Source organism: Arabidopsis lyrata (genome assembly GCF_000004255.2).
Source record: "Arabidopsis lyrata subsp. lyrata unplaced genomic scaffold ARALYscaffold_5, whole genome shotgun sequence".
Taxonomy (NCBI): Eukaryota; Viridiplantae; Streptophyta; class Magnoliopsida; order Brassicales; family Brassicaceae; genus Arabidopsis; species Arabidopsis lyrata.
In genome coordinates, this window is record NW_003302551.1 from 18,215,588 (window position 1) to 18,234,283 (window position 18,696).

Consider the following 18,696-nt stretch of genomic DNA (forward strand, 5'->3'; position numbering starts at 1 on the left):
TATAAAATAAATGAAGATGGTGATGTGATATGTTATACAAATATATATTTATAAAATTTATGAAGTCCATAAAAGAATTTTTAGATTTTTGCATATATGATGAAGATGTTATATATGTATTTTTCATATTTGGTGTAAAAAATCAAGCGGTTGTGGTAGTAGTATACATATAAAGCAAAGCCCACCTCTTATCTAATCCTTAAAAATCCTCCAAAAGATTTGTTTTGATTATTTTATTTTATTTTAGAAACTTTGTCTTTTTTTCCTTCCTCTGCGCTGTCTTCTTAAAAAAACTATTTTTTTTTCTTTCTCTATTAGTAATTTTGCTTTCTCCACAATTCAAAGCTAAATTAGTTTTATTCATTTTTCCCTCTCTCTTTTGCAAAGATTTGGTAGAAAAAAAAAAAAAGAGTTATAATCAGAGATCTTGTTTTAAGTGCAAACTCTTTTATTTCTCTTCCTCACCTAAGCTTCAGCATCGTAAATTAAAGATTAAAATCGCATCAAATCCCAGAGAAAAAAAAAAATTGATTCTTTTTAGTGAAGAACAAAAAAAAAAGTCGAAGACTTTACATCTGGGTTCATCGATTTGAGATTTGATCTTCTTTGAGATTTCTTTTTCTATCTTCAAGTTTTGCAATGGGTATGGCAGCAGAATCGCAGTTTCATGTTTTAGCTGTTGATGATAGTTTATTTGATCGGAAATATATAGAGAGATTGCTTCAGAAGTCTTCGTGTCAAGGTATAATGAGTGTTAATACAAAAACAAAGTCCCAATCTTTGTTTGAGAAAATCGAAGAAAGATCTAAGCTTTTTTATGTGTTTGGTATTTGTAGTAACTACTGTTGATTCTGGCTCAAAGGCTTTGGAGTTTCTGGGTTTAAGACAAGGTATTGATAGTAACGACCCAAATGCGCTTTCTAAGTCTCCGGTTACTCACCAGGTTCGACAAGTTTGCTCTTTTTTTTTTCTTTTTTTTTTTTTTTGTAAATCGCTTTAATGTTAAGTTTCTTCTTCTGTTTGATTGTTTTTGTTGTTAAAGAACTCTTGTGTTTGATTGTTGCTTTCAACAGGTAGTTGAAGTGAATCTTATAATTACAGATTATTGTATGCCTGGCATGACTGGTTATGATTTGCTCAAGAAAGTCAAGGTACTTGTTTTCTTCCTAATTTATTCGATTCCATCTTTGGAAAAATAGTTTTAGAGAAACCAAGAAAGTTTTCATATTTTTAATCAAGAAAATAAGGGAATGTCAATAGAAGATCTCTTTAGAATATTCGTGTTTATTTCCTTCTCCTTTATGCTATTTGATGTGTACAATTTATTGATAACATCTTTTGATTAATCTGGCAATTTTGCAGGAATCATCAGCTTTTAGAGACATACCAGTAGTTATCATGTCCTCTGAGAACGTTCCTGCAAGAATCAGCAGGTAAAGAAAGAGTGAACCAATGAAGTTTGAGTTTGGTTTCCTTTAGATTGTGGTTTGAATCTCTCATCATAGCTTTCCCGGGGAATTAATGGGAAGTTCTTGTGTGTTTTGTGTCTTGATCATGAACAGATGTTTAGAAGAAGGAGCTGAAGAGTTTTTCTTGAAACCAGTAAGATTGGCTGATCTTAACAAGTTGAAACCTCATATGATGAAAACAAAGTTGAAGAACCAGAAGCTGGAGGAGATTGAGAAAACTTCAAAAGTCGAAAACGGAATTGTAGCAGCAGCAGTTGAACCAGAGATTAAAGATTCAACAAAAGTTGTAATTGAAATCCTGCCTCTGCAACAAGATCTGCTATTAGTAGAACAAGAGGAGCAACCATCGAGTACCAACAACAAGAGGAAGTCAGTGGAAGAAGGGATCTCAACAGATAGAGCACGTCCTAGATTCGACGGTATCGCAACCACTGTCTGATCTACCGCAATGATGCTTCTTTTTCCGGTTTCTGATTTAGAGTTTTGTAGATTTTCGTAGGAATGCTTCTACTGGTACAATACATGGTTTCAGTAGGGAATGCAGAGAGGGCATATAATGATATGATGTATGGGGATAATGTTTATAAGTACATCAGTAAATCTTACATGGTGAATAATCCAATTCCCAGTTTTGTTTCACTCTTTACTTTTTGCTTTAAAGGCACTCAACTATCTGAAAATGGTATGAAGGATCTGTCGATAGGTCACTTTATTTGCACACTGTAGTTTTCATGTATAGATACGTACCTGTCCTAGCGATCAAAAAGGTATAAATCTGGTAAATTCTGGTGCAAATGTGTCATGGTTTGTTCCATGTTATTGTGTCCTACCTAACCTGAAACAGAATATCAGGACAAGTTGCTCTCTGTGTCCTCTCTTCACAGATCAAGAATCTTGTTGAGAATTGTGTCACTTCGAAGAAAGATCTGTACTTGTTACATAAAAAACAATGAATCATGATTTAAACCTAAACAAGCAACATAAAAATCTAACAATGATGAATTTATTGCTTGATCTCTTTTCAAACACCAAATTATGTCTTACGGTTTGTTAATTAGATTCTTACTTCAAGAACCTATAAAACTACAAAAGTTGAGACAAGAAAAACAGAGTTTTCACAAATGGAAGCTAGAGAGGACATGTATTAAAGGCAATGTCAAGATCAGAGATCAAATCATCCGCATCTTCGATGCCAGCAGATATACGGACAAGATCTTCCGTCAAGCCTCTGGCCTCACGAACTTCTGCAGGTATGCTTGCATGTGACATGAAGCATGGCATGCTTATAAGTGACTTCACACTCCCTGTTGTCAAAGAGAAAAAGTGGAAGAGATCAAAATCCAAAATATCCCAAAGCTTATTAGAGCTTCTCCAGAAGAAACAAAATATAAGTTTTCTTTGAGTCTCACCAAAACTGACTGCAATGCTGAAGTATTTGGTGGTTTCTACAAGATGCTTTGATAGCGCAACCGATCCAGTTATAAAGCTAAAAACTGATCCTGCACCCTTAGCCTGCATATATGAAAAGAGTTAATGTTATATTGAGAACTTAAACTATCTTCTTCTTATTCTTCATATATCAGTTCACGCTTTTTAGTACCTGAGAGAAGTGGAGATGGTGACCAGGATGATCTGGTAGACCAGCATAGTACACTTTCTTCACTCTTGGATGAGAAGACAAGTACATTGCAATCTTCCGTGCGTTTTCCTGAAGATTTTTGCCATCTATTGTAAGTAATGAAACCAACCCAAAAAAAAAAAGAGAGAGAACAATATTTCAAGATAATTAGGGGGGTTAAAGTCAAGACCTGTTGCTTTTCAATCCGTAAAGCCATTGTCTTGATTCCTCGTAGGCAAAGCCAACAGTCGAAAGGAGCTAATCCAGAACCTTCTGAGTTTTGGAGGAAATACACCTCCTTTGCCAATCTGGAAATTTTAACACCATTATATATAAGAAAAGCAGATATTTCAAAGAAATGTCTCAGATACTTGAAAGCAGAAGATACTCAAAAACAGAAAAGAGTAGAGGCAACATACTTTTCGCCTTTGACAGCAAGCACACCAGCCATCACATCACTGTGCCCAGCTATAAACTTAGTAGCTGAGTGCATCACGATGTCTAGAAAGCCATACAAGTTGAAACATGAGTATTAAGAAGTAAATCTGAGAACAGAAAAACGAAAGTTTTAGCCAATAGAAAGCAAGTCTGAGTTGTTTTACACACCAGCTCCAAGTTCTAATGGCCGAGAGAGCACTGGTGACATAATACTGTTGTCCACCAACACAAGCGCACCTTGAGCATGAGCCATCTCAGCAATTTTCTGCAAAGACAGAAAACCATCAAACCAATTAAACATTACGGCAGAATATGTCGATTTCCGCCATGTTTCAAAATTTGCAGAAACAGAGTATTTACTCGTATATCAGAAATTTGTTGTCTGGGGTTTGTTGGAGACTCAAGCCACACAAGCTTAGTCCGGGGACCAATCGCAGCAGCAACCTCGTCTAAATTAGTTGTGTTTACTCGTCTACAAGATATCAAATGGAATCATTAAGTTATCAGAATGACTAGTTATAAGAATCATAGGTAGGAATACTAACTTTACCACAACGCCGGATCTTGGAACAACTTGGGATAGTAATCTGTCTGAGCCACCATATACATCATCTCCAGCAACAATTTCTTCGCCTATGGAAACAATATTAAATATACTACAATGAGACCAAATCTATGCTACCAATCCAATGGAAAGACATTACAATCCAGGAGAAGTCAGTATCGGAAATTACCATTTTTGATAAGGTGTGTAACAGCACTAAGAGCAGCCATTCCACTAGTAAAGCAAAATGCTCTATCTGCCTTGTCAAGCTTCGCAAGGAGGCTAACAAACGAATAAAAAGTAAAGTTTTACGAACACACATACAAATATAGCTAAATCACCTAGGAATCGAGAAGATGCTAAGAAACAATTACCTTTCCAATGCATCCCGTGTAGGATTTCCACTTCTTGTATAATCATAAGGTCCATTTTCAATAGCAGAAGGCTACAATAAGCAAAGAAACTAGCATCAAGTGACAAAATCTTCCCATAATAAACGAGGTTGTTCGATTTACGGCTCAGTACCTGCTTAAATGTAGCTGTTTGGTAAAGTGGAGTGCTCATTGCTTCAAAGGGATCAAATTTATTATCCAAGTTAACCAATAATGTAGAGACGCTAGCTTCTTCTTTGATATTCATAGCTGCAAAAACATGGAAACACCATCAATCAACAAAAAAACGTTAACTTTACAATAATCATCAATACGATCCAAAAACAAAGAAGTTATTAAAGCTTAACGAACCATTTAAGCTATCTGCGGTATTGTTAACAGTAGAATGAATTTGACCATCGACACTTTTCTCCATCACGCAATTCAGCTTGAAAATGTTGCGATTCGAGATCTGCTTCTTCTCCCAAGTTGGAACCTTGGAAATGGAAACACTGGTCGGAGAGTTCTTATTGACCAAACCCTTCAGAGAAAAACACCCAGAGACGAAGATGATCAGATACCACTTAAATTGGTTTGGTAGAGACCAAAAGCTAAAGAAATTGAGGAAAAAGGGATTAACTTTATTTGAGAGGTCAATAAATTATAGTAAAGTAAAGAGCAATACTCGGTCGGGGAGATCAGCGAAGGAAGGTACGAAGGAGGAATGAAGTGACAGAGAAGATGCCATTCTGGTTGATGAAAGAGAATTAAAAAAGCTTCTTCTCCGGCGTCGATTTCTCGTCTGAGATATTAGCCGACGAGATAAAGTCGGCGACGGAGGCAGTTCTCGTGCTCAAGTGAGTGTGGAGACGACAGAAGAGAAACTGAAGCGGCTTTAAGTCTCGGTTTTTTTTCGGTTTAGTTAGATACGAATAGACAAAACCGATATAATTCTGGTCTGGTTTTACTCAAAAAATCAATGGTTTGTGCAATTTGTATACCCTTGATAGGATCAGATATCAATTTCATTAACAAGTAAACCAGCTACTTGGAGAAAAAAAAAAAGTAAACCAGCTACTATAGATAGAATTTGAAGGAAAAAAAAAAAAAAACTGAAGGGAAAAAAACACGTGGGGAAAAGTAGGTGAACACCTACTCGATGTTCCCATGAGAGTTGAGACATAACACTAATATATTCGGCAGTGACAAGAAAAAGGTATTTTGATACAAACAGGTCTTTATAGATTTTGGCTACAAAAGCCTTTACTTGGAAGAATTGGCTACAAATTGTCACAACTAAACCGGCATAAGACATCAGACAAATAAATATTGTCTATTTTCAATATCTAAGCATCATAGAGAGAAACAAAACAGACAGAGATAGCTCTCGAGATGTCGAGCAACTTGAACAGACAGTTTCTCTCTCTGCATCTACACAATCTTTCTTTAACTTCTACTTCCTGACCTCAGGTTTCTCCTGATGCTGCTCGATGACTCCCTACTCTCGCTTTCTGATTCGCCTTCTTCTCCTGAAAACCTTATAACTTTACATAACTGTATATAACAGTTTCTAAAATGTAGCTTAAGTTGTGTGAGATTGTTGAAGATACATATGGAAGTTTTCACATACCGTCACTAGTCTTTCGGTTTAAGGAACGAGTATTGGTCATGGTCGTACCACATTGCGCAGAACCTGGCTCTTCCTCTGAGTCAGACTGTTCTTCTTCTGGATCAGATTGCTCTTCCTCGGACCCAGTTGCATTCAAATTATCACCTAATTCTTCCATTGATGGATCCACAATTTCACTATCTGAAACACCTGAGAATACACAAAACAGTCCATTTAAAAAAAAGAGAGATACTAGCCAATGAACTGTGCTTTAGCCAAGAGTCAAAAAATTACTAACCTTCACCTTCATCATATTCTTCTACAGGTTCTTCTATCACTTTGCTGAGGACAGCAAGAGATTCCATGGTCTTGGTTTTCTCTCTATGAACCTCGGCATTTCTTGCGGTTTCTTCTTGTTCTTTCTTCTCCATGTGGAACTTGTTGATCTTCTCTTCAAACTCTTCGATGCACGCTTTGAGTTCTGGTTTCGCAAACTTCTTTCCCTGTTCAGATTCACAACCAGATGTCAAACTCATATATAGCATGAAAAGAATGGCTAGGGTGACCAAAACCAGAAAAAACGGACCTTATTGATTATGCTTCTAAAGTTCTCGGTCACCAAATCCTCTGCTAAAGCGTGCTCGTAAGACTTGAATGACTCAATAAGCTTTTTGATTCCCTTTTCGGTGAATGTCAGCAGCGAAAGAGAATACGAAATGTATTCCCATTGTTTTCCATCTGCAAGTTTAGGTGTAGACGTCAAAGGGATATACTTTCTGTTAAACCCATAACAGGTGTAAGGATATATCATCAATACAAGCATACCTGTGACTCCGCTAAACCTATTGCAAAGCTTCTCAACCAGAGCCTCCATCTGTTTGTCCTGGAGATTGTTGAGAATACAGATGAGTGATTAGATACGAACAAATACTGGTCATGCGCTAACTTCAATATTGAAAAGCTATATACCTTTTTGATGGAGCCTATCAAGAATTGCATGACATTACAGAATGACTCCCTCTCTAAATTCCGGTTGGATAACTGTCCAAGTATATCAGGAAGTAGATTGTATATGGGATTCGATCCTGGATTTGTTTGGCAGAAAAGAGGCTCAAGTGTTAAATTTGATTCAAAGGTGGAAGTTGTTATGTCATGTAAAGTAGCTAATGCAACTGACCTTTCTTAGACAGTTCATGGAAAAATAGTTTTGCGAGACTAGAGATCCTCTCCACATCATCTTCTATACATATAGCCATTTCATTTATATGCCCTTTCACCTGAAATCAGGATTCACAAAATAAAACCTCAAATTATAATTGCAGATATTTAAAGAGAGCAAGGAGAGAGGTAAGGAGTCCAACCTTCATCATATCATTCAATATAAGATGTGATAGGACCAGGACAGCATTTTTCCTGACAGAAACTGAAGCATCCCGTAACCTGGCATACATATTTTCTGTCCAAGGTTCTAAAAGATTTGGAAAACGAACCGCCAAATCTCCAAGGGAAAGGGTGCAATTAGACCGGACAACTTCAGACGGTGCATTTTCAACAACTGTGAAGAGAAGCTGAAGATGGGATTCGCTGGCATACATTGAGTTTAATGCATCAATTTAACTATAAATTCAGTTTTGTAAAGGATAAAGAGAATATATGATAATGATTTAATCTCACCAAAAACTTGCATCAATAATCATAAACCTGCATAATGCAAGCATTGCGGAAGCTTGTAATTCAGGATGCTGTAAGAATGAAAAGAAATCGTTTTGTATATCACAAAGTAAATGTATGAGCAAAAGAAGGAGATAAAACACAAGCTTATAACTTCATCACACGAAACAGAATAAATTAATGGAAAACTAACTACCTTTTGCAGCAGAGTAAAATTTCTGCAAAGCTTTGAGAGAAAAGTTGCACACTCCCCAATCAGATTCTTCTCGCCACAACCACCAGAAACAATTTCTTTCTCTGTTTTTTCAGCGAGTGTATCAAGCAGTGCATCATCAGAGGCAGCAAGTCCTAGCTCAGCATTTATGTTATTGTTCTATAAAACAAAGAAAACTTTGCATGAGATTGCACTAGTAAGCAAAAATAACCCATTAGGGTTGCAACATTTGTGTCACCAGCTGCTTTACGAAAATCGGTATGTACCTCTTGCGTGGCCCCAAGGTTTTCGTCTGTATCCTGACTTTCAGCAGCCGATTTGTCCTTTTTAGTCTTCTGTCTCCGGATCTTCTGGATACAGGATTCTATATACACCAACTGGTTCATGGCAATGTGACTGATAGCGAACAAGAATCTACTGAGTTTTGTTACTTGAATTGGAGTCAGAATATCAACTTTATTATTAACGGTATCAGTCTGTGCTTCATCTTGTCCAACTACATCAAACACAGTGCTCACGGACATTTTAATAATAGTAGAAGCCAATGCTTCTGGAGTTGGGTGGATCATGTATATGGCACTTATGGCTTTATCAGCAGTTGCATAATATATGTTTTCTGGAAGCCAGTTCCCAGTGATCAAGCTTTCAAGAATACCAAACAATCGGCTGCCATTGTTGAGCAATAACTTTTTCCTATCTTCCTCGGAAAGCCGCTGAATAGCAGTGCATGCAGTTCTGGCAAGTAGAGGTTCTACTTTTGCCCAACGGCCAAACCCAATATCGATAATATCCTGTATGTGTGACCCAAGAATCCTAGGGGACGACTTTGCAGCCATGCAAAGGATAGATAGAGCCCCACGACTTTGCTCTGCAGTTGTCCCATTGATGTTAAAGCCAAAGAAGTCCCATAGAGCCGATGTCTACAAACACAAAAATGATAGAAGCACTTATTAGCCTTAAGCAGGTGGAATCCTTTTCGCCGAGAAATAAATTTCTCGAGCGAATCAATAATCAATAACAACGCTCATTATTTTTTAGTTGTTCTTGACCATGCATAAGCAGACCATACATATCCAGTGACAATAATTTATAGCATACTCATACGCTAGGGTCACACAGAAGGAACCTACCGTGCTGCTAGATATTTCACCTTTTGACACTAAAGCATTAACAATAAACTCTAGTGCTGCCTGATCTCCTATATTCGAATCTATGGCAAGGTTCAACAGCTGTTTCGCCGTTTCAACTGGATTTTTCCTTATGTAGATTGAGATGAAGGCATTCTCTACTGCTTCATAGATAGACTTATCCTGAGAAAAGGCCTGCAGAGACAAAATAAACAAGGTTTTTAGCACAAATGTATTAAGGGGATGCTAACTAAAAAATATCAGAAGAATGGATTATTTTGAGTTATGATAGATGATAAGCGACCATACCAGAGGCAGAATTTTACGGAGACAAGCTTCTGCACCATCAATTTGGAACTGCTTACACCTCATCAACAAAAGAATAGCATTCTCAACATCAGTGGCAGAAGATGAAGCCATTAATTGAACGAGGATCGGCATACTGGCTGACATGCACTTCGAGAACCTCAATCCAGCCTCAAGGGAAGCAATCAAGGCCTTGGTCTGCTCAAGGTTACCAATATCTGGAACAGAAACATCCTTCTCACTGATGCCTTCTCCATTCTCTGGCTGACAGCTATCAGATAGACTATCTTGATGCATCTTATTTGTCGTTTCAAGATGCAAGTCATCGATTTCACCATCTCCACTACAGGAGTCACCATCTGAAGTTGACTCTTTTGATGCATGCTCAGTAGGGAGGCTTGGTTCAAGTTCGTTCAGTTTTCTTTTATACTGCTCCAGGGTTGCTTCAAATGAAGCTATTCGCAGCTGTGGACCAAAGGGGTTATGTTGCAACATCGTGATCAGTAAATTCAATGCGGATTTTCTAACAATTGCACTCTTATCTTCCAGTCTTCCAGCAGATATTGATGCAACCTCATTCCATAGGCCAATTGAAACAGAATGCTCTTCACACAGTTCAGCCCACACCTGAAGAACTCGGCTCCTTGTATAGGCTGAAACATCTCTACATCGTTCGAGCAAAATTTCCAACATAGCTTGCTTAGTTCGCAGACAAAGGGACTTGGAACTCATATCTCCCTCGACATCATTAAATGCTTTTGCAACTAACTTTCCAAGAACACCAACTAGTGCGTTTCTTATCTTGTATGATTCACCGCCAAAATGAGGGACCAATACTCCAACATTTGTCGACATTAGTTTTGGCAAACGATCAGCAAGCTCGACCAGGAAACGCCCCACATTATCAGCCCCAGCAGTATCTTTAACGTAGGCTTTTGGGTCAGTCCTCCCAATATCTCTAATGATTGTCACGGCCAACGTACCATCTGCATACTTACTTTCAGCTCTAGCAACTGCATCAGCAACATGTACAACAGCAAAATCATACTTGTGTATCAAGTGCATGATTGAGGCACATGACTGCACAATGTAATGGTATTTTGTAGCAGAGGCTCCAATGATTCGGCACAGTGCATCTTTTGCCTCAGCATCTTTTAAGATTGTGGCATTCTCAAAAAGAGTGAACGAGTTTCTACAAGGAAATAGTATGAAAAAGATGTGAGAATGTATCTTCAACATGGAATATGCAAAGATAAACCAGATTCATTAGGTCACAGAAATTACTTGACAATGAAAGACAGGTAGTTTTCATCTAGGTCTGATGATCCAAAGAGCAAGGATAGGTTGATCTCAAGAGAATTTGCGACCAAATTGAGCATCCTACCCCTCTGAGGTTCCCAGTTCCATGACTGGATAACTTGCTTTTTCCTCCCTCGTGCTGCAACCTGTTCATCCACAACATCACTATCGTAAAGACGACAATAGGAGATGAATTTTATTCTGTAACACTATCAGCTGGAGAAAAAAAGAAAACACCTTTGTGCTGTCAACTGAGCTGATGTGTGATTCTTCAGTCATAATAATAGTGAGGAGAAAGAAAGTGTATATTTTCAAGGCATTGCGATGTGATGTGATCCTATCAATGATTGGAACATCATCCTCCTGATCTTGGACAGATCGGGAGATCGAATCGACATTGGGAAGAAGAACACTTAGATTGGACCGGAGGCTTTCTACAAGATTACACTTGCAAGATGGAGGAAGACTAAAAAAGCTCCTGACCAAAGAGTAGACACGATCAAAAACATCTTGATCTTCGATACAGAAGAGTTCTCTATCAGATAGGTCAAAGGATACACCTGTTCCACGAGAAGAAAGTAAACAAAATGCCTCACATATCAACCACGAAAGAACTAACATAAACATTTAAACTCTTTGACTTCACAGTTAGATACTTAGAATTTGTAAAACTTTCCAATAGAGCCAGAGAAGAAATTTGACCTTCCACACATTTCCTGAAACGCACTCAATAAAATTTCTCTCGACTTAATTAATCAATCTCGTATCGATCAGTTTCGCTTGAATACACGAATTCCCACTAAACCCACCTGACGACTCAAGTGACTAATGACACTATCAACAGACACAATGTAAATTTCCTCCCAAATTGCAATTGCAAAGCAAATCTTAAGCCTCTCGAAATTGCATATCAGATACGCTCATACAGTGGAGAGACAAAGACAAATTACCTTTGACGAATTCTTCCAGATCGGAAGGACGAAGAGAGGTCACATCGACGGGATTCTGAGCGAACAAACGATGATTGTCTTCCGGATCTTCTTCTAGGGCTCGTAGAATTTGAGGGAAAACAAAGGGAGGAGCCATTTTTGTCTAGGGAGAGAGAGAGACGTTGCTCAGAGGAGAGAGATAGAAAGAAGAATCTGCCTTTTGGGGAGATTCAATTTCAAAATGAAATTGAAACAGGCAACGGAGCGGGAATTCATGGATCATCCAATCGAGTCGGGTTCCGGATACAAACCAGGTCGGATCCTAATTATTTATCTCGAATTAAATTATTTGAGCATTGATGACGATGCGTTTCCCGTCGGCTTGACTGGCCAAATACGAACACGTGGCCAAATCTAAATGGTTGGAAGATCCTTCAACGTACCGAATCATCTTTGATATTTTTTTACCAAAGCTTTTGGCTCCAATGACTTCTCCGACCAATAATTTGATCTAACAAAAGAGAGAGAGAGAAGTAGAAAAGCTTTGAGATGGCGATGCCGCTGGGCATGGCGATGTATCTTATGAGAATGGTTTGGTTTTCTCTGAGTGGTTGGGTTTTCACTTGCGTGGCTATTGCTGACGAAATCGCTGGCTCTCTTAGAAACGGAGATATTGGTCCTTTCCATGTCGGATGATCGTATTCGAGATCTTTAGCTCTCCTTCTGTGCGTATATGTTCTTCTCTTCCCCGAATTTTACGTTTTTTTTTTTTTGGTTCTCTGTTGTTTTCGATTAGAGTCGCTTCAAATTTCCTTTGAAACCCTAAAATTGAGAATAGTTTGGGTTAATAGAAGACTAAGATAGATCATATTTGCTCGAAAAGGTGGAAACGGTTGAGATATGTATCAGTCACTCAGTGTGTATTGTGTTCGGCTTTGTATATGAAACTATGTATCTTATGGATTCCATGGATGTTGATGATGCTTGCTAATGGCCCATGAACTAAATCGAGATTTCTCAACTCTAATTTGGTTGTCTTTGTGTTCAGCAACTCTGGGATGCAAATAATGCTCGTTTCCTTTTGCTGCCTCTACTGCTTGAGTTCATCACTCATAGTAGCTGTTTTTTTTTGTTCTTGTATTGCTATAAGTAGACTCAGGAATCAGGATCATTCACATGCTCAGATAATTTCTCTCTTCTCTACATAAGTATATCAGCATTGGTGATATGATCCATATATGCTTAAGTGATTGTCTGGAAAACAATTCATAAGTGATACCTTCTTAGCCTTCAGTACCAAAACATTCCTGGAATCATGTTTTATAATCCCAAAACTACCTTTTGTTTTTACTTTTTCTCCTTAGCTTTTGTTTTGCACTCACGCCTTTCTGATTTCAGGAAGGGCATATTACTACAGTAAATGTGCAGAGTACACCAGCAAGGTTCTATGAATTGAAATCTTCTCCTGGTATGCAGGCAAGGTTCTAAACTAAGAAAAACTTATCTATTGCCGCGTGTTGCTCTACTGTATCAAACATTTGACAGAGAGAGACAGAGACAAGAGACAGAGAGAGCAGAGCAGTAAATGTGTATAGTACTATAGTTTGTAGAATTCCAGACCATAAGTGACCTCTCATACTTGTGAAAAAAATGTTGTTGAAAACAATTTTGAGTTTCTATCAATTTTAAGAATCATTTAGCCTCTTCTGCTTGGAAGATCAGATCACACACAAAAAAAAAAGAATCCTTTGAATGTACTTGTTTATCTTTAGCTCATTGACATCAAAGAAATCTATTACATTCAATGGAGAACCAAACTTTTTTGTCTGTCAAGATCCATCTCTAAAACTATTGAGCTTCCCTCTTATAGTAGGTTTTTTGTCTTATGCATATCTTCCTTATATCATTTTTAGTGTTAGGTTCTGAATGTCGAATCTTTCCCCTTCCCTTTATTGAAAAGAGTAAAAGACAAGGAGCAAAGTACCAAAAGAAAGAAAGAGTCTTCAAGGAGTTTTTGCCTTGTGCAATTCAACTTCTTCCTTTATTTTTCCTCGATGTCTTAATGTTGTTTATGTGTCTATATCTTAGACGTTTTTAAAATAAAATGTGGTCCAATTAGTAATCTTTTTAATCAAGATGTGGTCCAAATTAGTTGTTCTTTTTCTAAACCGTATTGAACAACATAATACCAAATTAAAATACATTAACATAATGCAATATGTAACAGCAAAGCACCATACTTTATCTCGTGGGGATTAGAATCTACAGCTTTCATTACAAAGACTAGTCAACTAAATAGTACCAGCTAGCAAAACATTCATCTTAGGAAAGAAAAAGGTATGTGTAGATCAATCAAAATGAGTAAAATGTTTCCTTCTGAATAAAAATGAATAAGGAAGAGTTCAATGAAATGATGATATTAAATTATGGTAGAAGTTATGTTAATAACAGGTCAGATATAGAAACTTTCCCTAAAGTCAAGGATTAAATTATTCACGTGAATACTCTGTCTAGGTCCTATCTTGAAATTTATTATTCCAACCTTTTATGTTCTTTTTTTTTTTAACATCCAACCTCTATGTTTATCTCTATATATTTAATTTTATAAATAACTATATAGTTAATATTTCTATATTTTTAATTTTTATAATTTAATATTTATATCTAGATAGAGTCATATCAAACCGTTTTGCTTCAAATTTTATCAAATGACAAGTTTTTATTTTTTGGGTGCAGATATCAAAAGATACGTTTTGGAATAAAATAATGATTTAAATTAAAAGTAGTTTAGAAAGTATTGCATTGCAAAAATAAATGCTAAAATTTAAATAAAATATTAGATTATATGTATATTGTGAAGCCCCAAAAGTTATTATAAAATCTTTTGAAACTGACATGTCAATATATTATTTGCCAAATTTGATCAACTCTTTTTTTCTCCTCCAATCTTCGTTTAGTACTAATAAAAATATCATAAAGAATTAAAGATTGCAGTTATGTAGATCATGACATTTCATTAAATAATATTTTATATAAAATGTTGGCCCAATTTATAGACAGTGGAGGAAAGTTCTTGGAATTGATTCTTCATTTCTTCTTCTATACATAAGCTTTGGTTACACAATCAAAATCAAATCGAGAACTGTGGTGTCCGAAAATCAACATCAACATCGTTCTTCTGCTGCCACTAAATTTCACCATCTTCCACCTCCAACTGCCCTAGACAGCTATTCTCCACCTTTCTCTTTTCTCTCTCTGTTCTCTATCATTCCCAGAGCAAAATCAAAAATCTCAGAAGAAACCAGAAAGAGCAAAGAAACTAAAAGTCTAAAACCTACTATTTCACAAAAAGTCAAGTGTTTTTAATTCGATTTCATAATGGGTTCTTCTGCTTCAAAGACCGCTTCTTCTGTTTCTTCTACTTCTTCCTCATCTGCGTTTTCTCCACCGCCGACCAAATTCGGCTCCGATTCATCATCTTCACCGGCGGTGCAGAGAGCTTTTTCGTTTCCGACGCCGTTGGTTCACCATCCTCCGGCGAGAAAAGGCGACACTCATCACCTTGTCTCCCTCACATCTACGTCGTACGGTTCTCTTCTCCTCCTCGATCTCGATGGATCCAATAACTCCTCCGACCAACAAACGCTGCCTCGTATCTCAATCTCCGGGAAGAACACACCAGATCCGGTCTCTCCTGACTCCGTCATAAACACGTGGGAGCTTATGGATGGCTTGGACGATGAATTCGAATTCGAAATTCCCAAACCTGGTAAGCGTCTAAATTCGGATTTTTGCTCTAAACCCGACCCGAATCGGAATGTGAGTTTAAATGGGTCTGCGTTGAAATTGGATGAATCTTACGAGATTGTGAGAATCGAAGAAGACGATGAAGATTGGGTTCCTTTGACTTATAAACCTAAGCAACCTTTGTGGAAGCATTTGTCTGAAGAATCATTTCTCTCTGACTTAGATCCCAGCATTGTCTCATCTTACAAGAAAGCTTTGTCTTCCAAGCAATTAAGCAATCATAGTAACACTAGAAACCCTCTTAGACCCACAAAGTCCCTCTCTTGTAGCCCATCATCCATCTTAATCAGTGAAGAACCAAAATCTGTATCCTCTAGTCAACTGATTTCATCACAGGCCAAACCGAGATTACCAGGGACAGAAGACAAGATTGTGCTCTACTTCACAACCCTCCGTGGAATTCGAAAGACATACGAGGATTGCTGTTGCGTTAGAGCGATACTGAGAGGGCTTCAAGTCACGGTAGACGAACGTGACATCTCTATGGATTCTAAATACAGGAAAGAGCTTCAAAGCGTGCTTGTTGCCGCAGAGAAACCGGTTTGTTTGCCTCAGGTGTTTATCAGAGGAACTCACATTGGTGGCGTGGAGGAGATTATGCAGCTAAACGATGGTGGTGAATTAGCAGAGATGTTGAAAGATTTCCCTGCTTGTGAACGCTTGGGGACATGCCGGAGCTGTGGGGATGCAAGGTTTGTGCCTTGTACTAACTGCGACGGAAGCACCAAAGTGTTTGAAGAACAAGACGAACGGTTCAAGCGATGTCCTAAATGCAATGAGAATGGATTGGTGCGTTGTCGCGTATGTTGTCTCTAAGTGATCTGTTTGATCAAAAGCTGTGCGGGTGAAAGGGGAATATAGATTGATTGATGATGTGATATTATGAAGAGAAGAAGAGAAAAGAGTGGATGATTCTTGACTAAACCTGGTATTTGGTTAGTAATGTATATTGAAATAAGTAAGTTGGCTCAAGCCTTTTATGTTACTCTCTTATGACTTGTGTTCTTTTGTTCCATTTATGTTCTTGATCTTGACCCTTTTAACATTTTAAACTAAATGATTCTTACTATACTATATTATAAGTACATAAAATGTTAGATGATGATTGGTAATTCGCATAATGGCCGAATGATTTGTTTTGTATGCAAGGTTATCAATGAAAATTTTGTGCAATAACAATTTTTATTCATTAGTTAATACAATTGTGAAATTGTCATTTCGCAAATGTGTTATCAAGTGTTATGTCCTTTAATAAATTAGCTAATTTATAGTATTTATATTTGTACCAAGAATTTTAATAAGCCCCATTAATGAAAATTAAGGAGACAAATTACCAAGAAATCTCGAAGTTAGCTAGTTGGTAATTTTTTACACACCAAAAAACTAAAGTGGGGTAGACACAAGGCAAGTACTTGCTAATTCTCAAATGTTTGTGATCCGGCTTAGCTCCTTTAAGAACCGAATTTTGGACTTGATATTTGACTTGTACGAAACACGTATTAGCTATAACAACTAACAAGTATCCGTCTAAAAGCTGATTACTTGCCCGTAACTTGACATGCCTTGTTACTTCCCAAAATCAGATACTTGCTACTTGAATTTTAAAACAATCTCACTCAAAATTACAAATTACAAAACATTCAAAGTTCCAAACATCCTAAAATCACAAAATATTCAAAATTCCAAAAGATAAGACCGTTTATCGATTCAGATTCTTCTTGGCTGATGAGCAATAGCTCATGACTCTCATGAAGATTAGGAGGGTTGGATTAAAATTATTGTGCTTTGAAATCTTTTCTTTTTTTTTTTTAATTTAGGGTTTTGTAAGATATAAATAAAAATAAATTATTAATATAGAAAAATAAGTACGGATCAAACAAGGCGGGTAATGAATTTTTTTATAATGATTTGATACTTGACGTGTACTTGCAAATAATAAATTTTTGATATTTGTTAGCCGCCCTACCAACGACAAATAATTTTTTTTTTAAGGCGGGTATGAAACAAGTAACGGTTACTAGACAAATACCAAATATATGTGCCCACCCCCTATGAAATATCCATAAATTTCAAATCCATTCAGGTGGGATGTGTGGTAAAAAGAAAAAGCTTGAAAGCTGCATTTCTTAGGGATTCCCCAGAAAAAATTGAATTCCTATCAATCAATCTATATATAACAATATTTGAGAAGTGTTTTTGCTGACGTGTCGGACTGTCGGCTCTTGTTGAGTCCTTGATTTTACGTAATTACTTAATTACCCTTAATGAAATCTAATTAATTTTGGAAAAATTAAATTATTAACCAGGAAAAAATAATTTTGGAAACAATAAACATGATAATTAACCAAAAAAAAAAAAGGAACAACGAAGTACCAGTTAGGAAGCTTTAATTGAATTCATCGTGTTATAACAATATTTGAAAAGTGTTTTTGCTGACGTGTCGGACTGTCGGCTCTTGTTGAGTCCTTGATTTTACGTAATTACTTAATTACCCTTAATGAAATCTAATTAATTTTGGAAAAATTAAATTATTAACCAGGAAAAAATAATTTTGGAAACAATAAACATGATAATTAACCAAAAAAAAAAAAAGGAACAACGAAGTACCAGTTAGGAAGCTTTAATTGAATTCATCGTGTTCTTCGTCGTGTGAATATAATTCTTCTAAACGAAGGCAAAACTTGAAATCCTAACATAAAGCATATATTCATAGCAATAACAGAGATCTAATAATTTAGTGATAGAATTTCACCGGTTGATCTGTCGAAGCAGAATAGTCAAGCTTCTCATAGTATCTTGCCCATGTTATGTCTTTAAGACGTTAATACTATCCTACACCCTATAATTCTAACCAATGAAAAGAACAAATATTTATTACCTTGGATACAGAGTTGACGAAGAAACCTTGGATAAAAACTCGACGAAGAAACTTGTAAGTGTTAATGTATGATGAAGCTTCCATGAACGTGAATTCGTGATCATAATGAAGAAACGTGTGAATGGAGACGGTTGATGGTTTTTTTTTTTTTTTTTTTTTTTTTTTTTTCTTTTTTCTTTTTGTGTAAACAGATCTGTTTCATAATTTATCGGAAAAGGAATTATACCAAAAAAAAAAATCGGAAAGGGAAAATATTTATTATAATATTGATATATTTAAGATGATAATGTCAAATATCCAAAAATTATTAATCGGAGCATTAATATAAACATATTTAGATATCCGAAATTAATCGTAAACGGCTATTAATTGTTAAACTAATTAAAATAAAGATCAAACGTACCGGAATAGATGAA

The 18,696-nt window shown here is 36.6% G+C and overlaps 5 protein-coding genes across 7 annotated transcripts; 3 read left to right on the forward strand and 2 right to left on the reverse strand.

Annotated features, from left to right (window-relative positions):
- On the forward strand, nucleotides 1-2,111 carry LOC9314198 (two-component response regulator ARR9). The gene is made up of 5 exons (XM_021025571.1): nucleotides 1-742; nucleotides 837-943; nucleotides 1,074-1,151; nucleotides 1,363-1,433; nucleotides 1,563-2,111. Exons 1-5 carry the CDS (start codon nucleotides 640-642, stop codon nucleotides 1,906-1,908), a joined length of 705 nt encoding a protein of 234 aa, XP_020881230.1. The 5' UTR covers nucleotides 1-639; the 3' UTR covers nucleotides 1,909-2,111.
- A 341-nt stretch (nucleotides 2,112-2,452) lies between these two features.
- Nucleotides 2,453-5,392, reverse strand: LOC9312461 (cystathionine beta-lyase, chloroplastic). Its single transcript, XM_021025570.1, has 13 exons — nucleotides 5,126-5,392; nucleotides 4,813-4,981; nucleotides 4,595-4,710; nucleotides 4,444-4,514; nucleotides 4,260-4,351; nucleotides 4,071-4,158; nucleotides 3,886-3,997; nucleotides 3,694-3,790; nucleotides 3,507-3,588; nucleotides 3,278-3,395; nucleotides 3,070-3,177; nucleotides 2,879-2,981; nucleotides 2,453-2,773 (listed from the first exon to the last, which is right to left on the reverse strand). Exons 1-13 carry the CDS (start codon nucleotides 5,186-5,188, stop codon nucleotides 2,598-2,600), a joined length of 1,395 nt encoding a protein of 464 aa, XP_020881229.1. The 5' UTR covers nucleotides 5,189-5,392; the 3' UTR covers nucleotides 2,453-2,597.
- Nucleotides 5,393-5,614: 222 nt separating this feature from the next.
- On the reverse strand, nucleotides 5,615-11,925 carry LOC9314199 (condensin complex subunit 1). Of its 2 annotated transcripts, none has more exons than XM_021025590.1 (16): nucleotides 11,617-11,925; nucleotides 10,904-11,226; nucleotides 10,652-10,812; nucleotides 9,371-10,559; nucleotides 9,065-9,256; nucleotides 8,201-8,854; nucleotides 7,917-8,093; nucleotides 7,724-7,791; nucleotides 7,411-7,633; nucleotides 7,227-7,326; nucleotides 7,019-7,134; nucleotides 6,875-6,932; nucleotides 6,636-6,787; nucleotides 6,354-6,552; nucleotides 6,071-6,259; nucleotides 5,615-5,969 (listed from the first exon to the last, which is right to left on the reverse strand). In XM_021025590.1, the coding sequence occupies exons 1-16, from the start codon at nucleotides 11,750-11,752 to the stop codon at nucleotides 5,887-5,889; spliced, it is 4,020 nt and encodes a 1,339-aa protein (XP_020881249.1). In that variant the 5' UTR covers nucleotides 11,753-11,925; the 3' UTR covers nucleotides 5,615-5,886. The 2 variants fall into 2 exon arrangements, with proteins under 2 accessions (XP_020881249.1, XP_020881248.1); XM_021025589.1 differs by having other exon boundaries at nucleotides 6,348-6,552; nucleotides 11,617-11,923.
- A 134-nt stretch (nucleotides 11,926-12,059) lies between these two features.
- LOC9314200 lies at nucleotides 12,060-13,299 on the forward strand. 2 transcript variants are annotated; one of them, XM_021025592.1, is made up of 2 exons: nucleotides 12,060-12,320; nucleotides 12,644-12,897. In XM_021025592.1, the coding sequence occupies exon 1, from the start codon at nucleotides 12,145-12,147 to the stop codon at nucleotides 12,289-12,291; it is 147 nt and encodes a 48-aa protein (XP_020881251.1). In that variant the 5' UTR covers nucleotides 12,060-12,144; the 3' UTR covers nucleotides 12,292-12,320; nucleotides 12,644-12,897. The 2 variants fall into 2 exon arrangements, with proteins under 2 accessions (XP_020881251.1, XP_020881250.1); XM_021025591.1 differs by lacking the exon at nucleotides 12,644-12,897 and adding an exon at nucleotides 12,994-13,299 and having other exon boundaries at nucleotides 12,062-12,320.
- Nucleotides 13,300-14,664: 1,365 nt separating this feature from the next.
- LOC9312462 (uncharacterized protein At3g28850) lies at nucleotides 14,665-16,476 on the forward strand. The gene has a single exon (XM_021026019.1). It carries the CDS (start codon nucleotides 14,974-14,976, stop codon nucleotides 16,216-16,218), a length of 1,245 nt encoding a protein of 414 aa, XP_020881678.1. The 5' UTR covers nucleotides 14,665-14,973; the 3' UTR covers nucleotides 16,219-16,476.
- Nucleotides 16,477-18,696: the final 2,220 nt, after the last annotated feature.